The sequence below is a fragment of the Macrobrachium nipponense genome, chromosome 37 (assembly GCF_015104395.2).
Source record: "Macrobrachium nipponense isolate FS-2020 chromosome 37, ASM1510439v2, whole genome shotgun sequence".
Lineage (NCBI taxonomy): Eukaryota > Metazoa > Arthropoda > Malacostraca > Decapoda > Palaemonidae > Macrobrachium > Macrobrachium nipponense.
Genome location: NC_061097.1, coordinates 54,587,541 through 54,593,650, shown reverse-complemented (window position 1 = coordinate 54,593,650; position 6,110 = coordinate 54,587,541). Strand labels below are relative to the sequence as shown.

Below are 6,110 nucleotides of genomic sequence, written 5' to 3'. Positions count from 1 at the left end.
CGTCGTACTCGACTCGCATGTCGAATCTGCGATGATTTTGGGGAAGTAGTTTATCTTATTTTATGTTAACAAGGAATAGTTATCTTTTTTACTGTTAATGAGTGGGGAATAGTTATCTTTTTAATGCTAGTGAGTGAAGAATAGTTATCTTTTTTATGCTAAAGAGTGAGGAATAGTTATCTTATTTTATGTTAACGAGTGGGGAATAGTTATATTTTTTATGTTACTGAGTGGGGAATAGTTATCTTATTTTATGTCACTGTGTGGGGAATAGTTATCTTTTTTTATGTTAATAAGTGGGGAATAGTTACCCACTTATTAACATAAAATAGATAACTATTCCCCACTTATCAACATAAAAAAAGATAACTATTCCCCACTTATTAACATAAAAAATAACTATTTATATTAATACGTGGGGAATATCTATCTTATTTTATGTTAATAAGTGGGGAACAGTTATCTTTTTTATGTTAATGAGTGGGGAATAGTTATCTTATTTTATGTTAATGAGTGGGGAATAGTTATCTTATTTTATGTTAATGAGTGGGGAATAGTTATCTTATTTTATGTTAATGAGTGGGGAATAGTTATCTTATTTTATGTTAATGAGTGGGGAATAGTTATCTTTTTATGTTAATAAGTGGGAATAGTTATCCACTTAACATAAAATAGATAACTATTCCCTACTTATTAACATAAAAAAGATAACTATTTATGTTAATAAGTAGGGAATAGTTATCTTTTTTATGCTAATGAGTGGGGAAGTTATCGTTTTTATGTTAATAAGTAGGGAATAGTTATCTATTTTATGTTAAGTGGATAACTATGTTAATGAGTCGACACCAATGAGGAATAAGATTTTTTTATGATTTTTCTTGTGAGACTACGAATGGAAGGCCTGGTGTTTACAAATGAACAGGTCAAGTGACTCGAGAAACACAGAGGAATAGAGAAAATTCCACATTATGGAATTTGAAATGAATACGAGAGAGAGAGAGAGAGAGAGAGAGAGAGAGAGAGAGAGTTTCAAAGATTAGGATGTCTCAAAGACTTATTAAATAAGCCCATCCAAGAGAGACAGAGACAGAGAGATTCAAAACATAATCTGTGATGTCAAAGTAGAAGTTTGTACGAGAGAGAGAGAGAGAGATTCCAAGCATAATGTATTTTATCAAACTAGACTTATGAACTCAATAAGAGAGAGAGAGAGAGAGAGAGAGAGAGAGAGAGAGAGAGAGAGAGAAGGAAAACATAATCTGAGCAAACTTGAAAGCATCGTCTAACACCCCCTCCCCCCTCTGGCAAACTCGAAGTCCTGCAACTCGACAAAAACACTGTCTGACCCATTACTCAGCCCAAATTGCGAGAGTGGCCGTTCGTCACAGTGATGAATACGAAGCCGAAAATGAACACAAACATGACCCAGGGAGTCTCTTCAGAGGGGAGGGGGGGGGGGGTGGGGGGGACGGGGGCATGACGGGGGGTGTATGACAGAGGTCCACAGGGGGTTATCCTGAAGGAGGGAAGTATGAAGTCGAGCCACAATCGAGGCCAAATTTGGAGATGTCCAGAGAGTGAAGTGTGGGGCCTTCCTGGTGAACCCCCCCCCCCCCCCCGTCTGTTTAGTTTTCCATAGCTAACAAAGACTGTCTGTGTCGCTGATATGGATACTGGGTTATCCACAAGGTGCCAGATTTAAGCTGCCTTAAGACAGGATTTGACACCCCTAGGCAAACACACGCACACACATACACTGCGCCACTCACCCCTACCTGGGGTGGTGGGGGCGGCATCCTCGCGCTTCCGTATATAAAGGCCCTTGTTTTCTAATACCTATTTAGCGATTTATAGTCTCCCCTTCTTTCCTCCTGTTCTACCTCCTCACCTCTATCGAATAATACACTCTTCGCCAAAATTTGCCATTTTTTATATTGACACATCCTGTGGAAGCTTTCTATGTAATTTGAATATACAATTATATATAATATAATAAACCTTAATATATATATATATATGTATATATGTATATATATATATATATATATATATATATATATACATACTATAGCGTGATAAAGACGTAAGCAAGTGTATTTACAAGATCAGTTACATCTGTCATTTCAATTTACTCAAAATCTGCATCAGAGTTTTCCCCCAAATAATATTGTATGCTAAGGACTCAAATAATATAGTATGTAGATTTGCTGTACGTAGAAATACATAAACGCCATTTTACGCAAGAGTAAAAATATTAAGACCCAACATATGGATTATGTTTCGATGCGAAATAAATATATTCTATATTCCATCGTATATCACAGCTACGTAACAGGCACTTTCTAGATACATCCATGACCTTCATTTACATAATCTCTCTCTCTCTTCTCTCTCTCTCTCTCTCTCTCTCTCTAGTTCTATATTTTAATTCATCTTTCTCACGCTGTCGTATCTGGGCTGCGTTCATCACCATCAAAAGAAATATTAAAATTACAGTTCTACATTTGTACAGAGATGACACCGCTCTCTCTCTCTCTCTCTCTCTCTCTCTCTCTCTCTCTCTCTTCTCCCCCTCTCCCTCTCCTCTCTCTCTCTCTCTGCTTTTATCTTACAAAATATTACATTTCTAGAGTTGTCAGAGAACGCCTCCGCTCTCTTTCTCTTAATTCTTTATTAATTGGACTATGTTCATAATCAAAAGAATGGATACATTTCTCCTACTGTAAGACAGCTTTCTCTCTCTCTCTCTCTCTCTGCTTTTATCTTACAAAAATATTGATTCTTTACTATTTGGACTGTGTTCCTATTCAAAATAATGAATACAGTTCCCCAATTGTAAGACAACTTTCTCTCTCTCTCTCTCTCTCTCTCTCTCTCTCTCTCTCTTTTTATATTACAAAAATATTGCATTTATGAAGTTGTCAGAGAACGCCTCCGCTCTCTTTCTCTTAATTCTTTATTATTTGGACAGTGTTCGTAATCAAAAGAATGAATACATTTCTCCAACTGTAAGACAACTTTCTCTCTCTCTCTCTCTCTCTCTCTCTCTCTCTCTCTCTCTCTCTCAAAAAACTAATCCCATTAACAAGTACGAGCGAGCAGGCTACGCAAAATCAAACTCGTTTTTTTCTCCTCCATCCCAAACTGTACAATACTCGATAACCATCAATCACTAATGAATACTAATCAAAAGCGGACCGAAGGCAAAATGTGCATTATCGTGCATGAGATCGGGAAGGACACGCCCCTCTATGATATCTGTTCTGTCATTTGGGATTCATACCGCTCTCTCTCTCTCTCTCTCTTACTACATTTAGAGAGTATTCTTGTTTTCAAAATTTGATCCATATCACCTGTGGATATGTTTTCATAGCCATATCAACATTCTCTCTCTCTCTCTCTCTCTCTCTCTCTCTCTCTCTCTCTCTCTCTCTCTCTCTCTCCATAAATATAAATCAATATTTCCTTTCGAGTGCTTTCATATATTTTTCAAAAGCTTCTTGCTGATACTTTCTCAGTATCGAAGTATAGAAGTTTAAGTATAAATATTATTCATGTCGACGACACAGTGACTGAAATGTTAGAAGACTCTTCTTGAATGTTTTTAATCATATCTTCTTCGACGCCAGCGTCTTAAATGCTGTGGATTGTTTGATATTGGAAAAAATAACGTTCAATTGACCTGGAAAAGGGCTGGGAAAAGATTGATATACATAATATTATAACGTCATAGAGCAAATTGATTCCGACGACCCTCACCTTTGAGAGAACTGATATGCTTCTGGTACTCTTTCGACCTCTCTCGAGGCGCCCCCGAGTCATCATCTGCATCGTCTCCTTCAGCAGCACCAGCAGCAGCAGCAGCAGCAGTCTGCGATTGGCGACTCGCCCAGACGGGCGCGCCCTCCCAGCTCGGCGTGTCCTCGCTACTGCTGGCGGTCGAGAAGAGTGAATCGCGGGAAGTCGTTCGGGTCGAAAGGACGTACTTGGTGTAGGAAGGGTCCCTGTCACGGATGGTCACTCTCGAACTGAAGCGTCGGATTTCGTTCTTGGTGCCTCCCCCTTCCCACTGGACGGTGCTGACGGCCTCCATGGTCAGCTGGTCGCTTCGGGGTTTCTTGAACACCTTGTCGGTGTCGTCTGCTTCGGGTTTTTCCTTGGCATCGTCAGGAGATGATGCCCTGAAGGCTGCGGCGGAGGCGGCGGCGGGGTTCTGTGGGTCATCTTTGTCTAGGATTCCGGGGTCTGTAGACGACGCCAGGGACATGGCCGCTTCTTCGGCCTCCTCTACTTCTAGGATACGTTCTACGGACGGCGTTCTGGAGCGCAAGCGAGGTCTGGGCCCGGAGGGCGTTCTGCTTCTTGCGGGACGGTTTGGAAGACTAGCATCTGAAGAGGCACTTCGAGACAGGAGGGGGAAAGGCCCTTGTTCGGCGGCTTCTGGGGAAGGAGAGGAGGAGGTGACGGTCCTTTCGGTGGTCTTTCGCACGACGACTCTGTTGTATCTCTTCCTGTCGCCCTTTTCGAGACTCTCGCGTTCTTCTTCTTCCACCCTTTGGAATCCATCCAGGCCTTCGCTGCTGGGGTCGTCCTCTCTCAAGTTGTCACTCGAGGAATGAGTCTGGGTGTGCGGGGCACCGCCGGATGTGTCCCAGACAGTCGTGGAATGGGTTTTGGTGGTGAATGCAGTGGCCACGCCCCCTCGGCGCTCGGCTTTCGCGATGACCTCCCGAGTCAGGACCTGGCGCCCGGGAGATAAGCTGCCCTCTCGACTCCTCTTGCCCCTGTCGCCGCTGGTCGTCCTGCTCCTTGGAGTAAATGCACCTTCGGTGGTCCTGTCCGGGTCAGGGGTCACACTACGACTGGATCGGGGGACGGGAGAGTGACGGAGCTGTGGCCAGTCCTTCACGGGGGAAGACAGCCTCTGCCTCACTTCCTGACGATGCTGTTCCAGTCGGCGTTCTATTTCCTCCGCCATCGACGTCGTTTCCCTGGAGGAGAACGTCGACTCCCAAGGTTCGGGAGTGGGCGGTTTGCCGTCGGCGGGCGGCGACCTGGGTTCGTCGGTGGTTCTTCGGAGGTGGACCCACTCCATGGTAGGCGTGCTGCTGCCCGACCTCATGCGTCTCCTCTCCTCCAGCCGCCTCTCGATGTCCTCGGCCAAGGTCGAGGTCTCTTCGACCCATTCCCAGTCGTCGTCGTGTCGGCCCGAGGACGACCTCTGCCTCGGAAGGGCATCGTCTCCAGGGGCCTCTGGACTGTCACTCTCGCGACGTCGGCGTTTCTCCTTCTCGGGGCCATCTCCTTCGGCGTCGGCCCGCACCTCCTCGAAGGCCTCCGAGGCCCTTTCGACGGACGGCGTCCTCCTGCCTGAAGGCGACTTGGTCCTCTCGAGGGAGGGTGACCTTGCACGGCCCCACCACACCTGCTCGAAGAAGTTGACGCGATTCAGGAGAGTTCGTCTCCTCTTTTCCGTGCGGCCCCTGTCGTCCGACGACGAGGCTGCTGCTGCAGGATCAGCCTCTGCAGACGGAGGGGGCGGTTTCCCGGGGCTTTTGTCCGCCATGAACTCTCTCTCTCTCTCTCGAGTAGAGTTCCTAAAAAATTGATACAAAAAAGGGGGTCACCCTCACTCACACCACGCACTCTCTCTCTCTCTCACACGCACACTGCCGGCTTCGGAAGAGTAGCGCAACAGTTACCCGTTCACTCTTGTGCACCGGCGGGACCCTACTGATCGACCTTTGCCGCTGACGGTCGGGACTCGGACCTCACTTCTTGCTGGGAGTAGGAGTAGAGGAGGTGGAGGAGGAAGAGGTGCAGGAGGTGGGTAGGGGGAGGGGGGAGGACTTGCTTAACAGGGCCCACTAGTCTACCCTAAACTGCCTCGCTCGGATACTCACACAAACGCACGCACATACAAACATATACACATTTACTTCCCGCGCCTCCTCACACTTACATACTCACTCAACCCTCCTTCAATCCTCACCCAACCTCCTCGACCACCTTCGCCTCATTTCCTCACAATCTCATCCTACACAACCCCCAGTGAGGATGAAAGATCCTGCGTTACGAAATTTGGCTCCCAAGGGTACATTATCCTGTTT

General features: G+C 45.7%; 1 protein-coding gene across 1 annotated transcript in view; it reads right to left on the bottom strand.

The window, feature by feature from the left end:
• The window catches only part of LOC135209264 (muscle-specific protein 300 kDa-like), a 355,456-nt gene extending 349,742 nt beyond the window's left edge, over positions 1-5,714 (bottom strand). The window contains 1 exon segment of the mRNA XM_064241973.1: positions 3,760-5,714. Within this exon segment, the coding sequence (XP_064098043.1) occupies positions 3,760-5,566 (1,807 nt within the window). The 5' untranslated portion in view covers positions 5,567-5,714.
• Between the last annotated feature and the right edge of the window lie 396 nt (positions 5,715-6,110).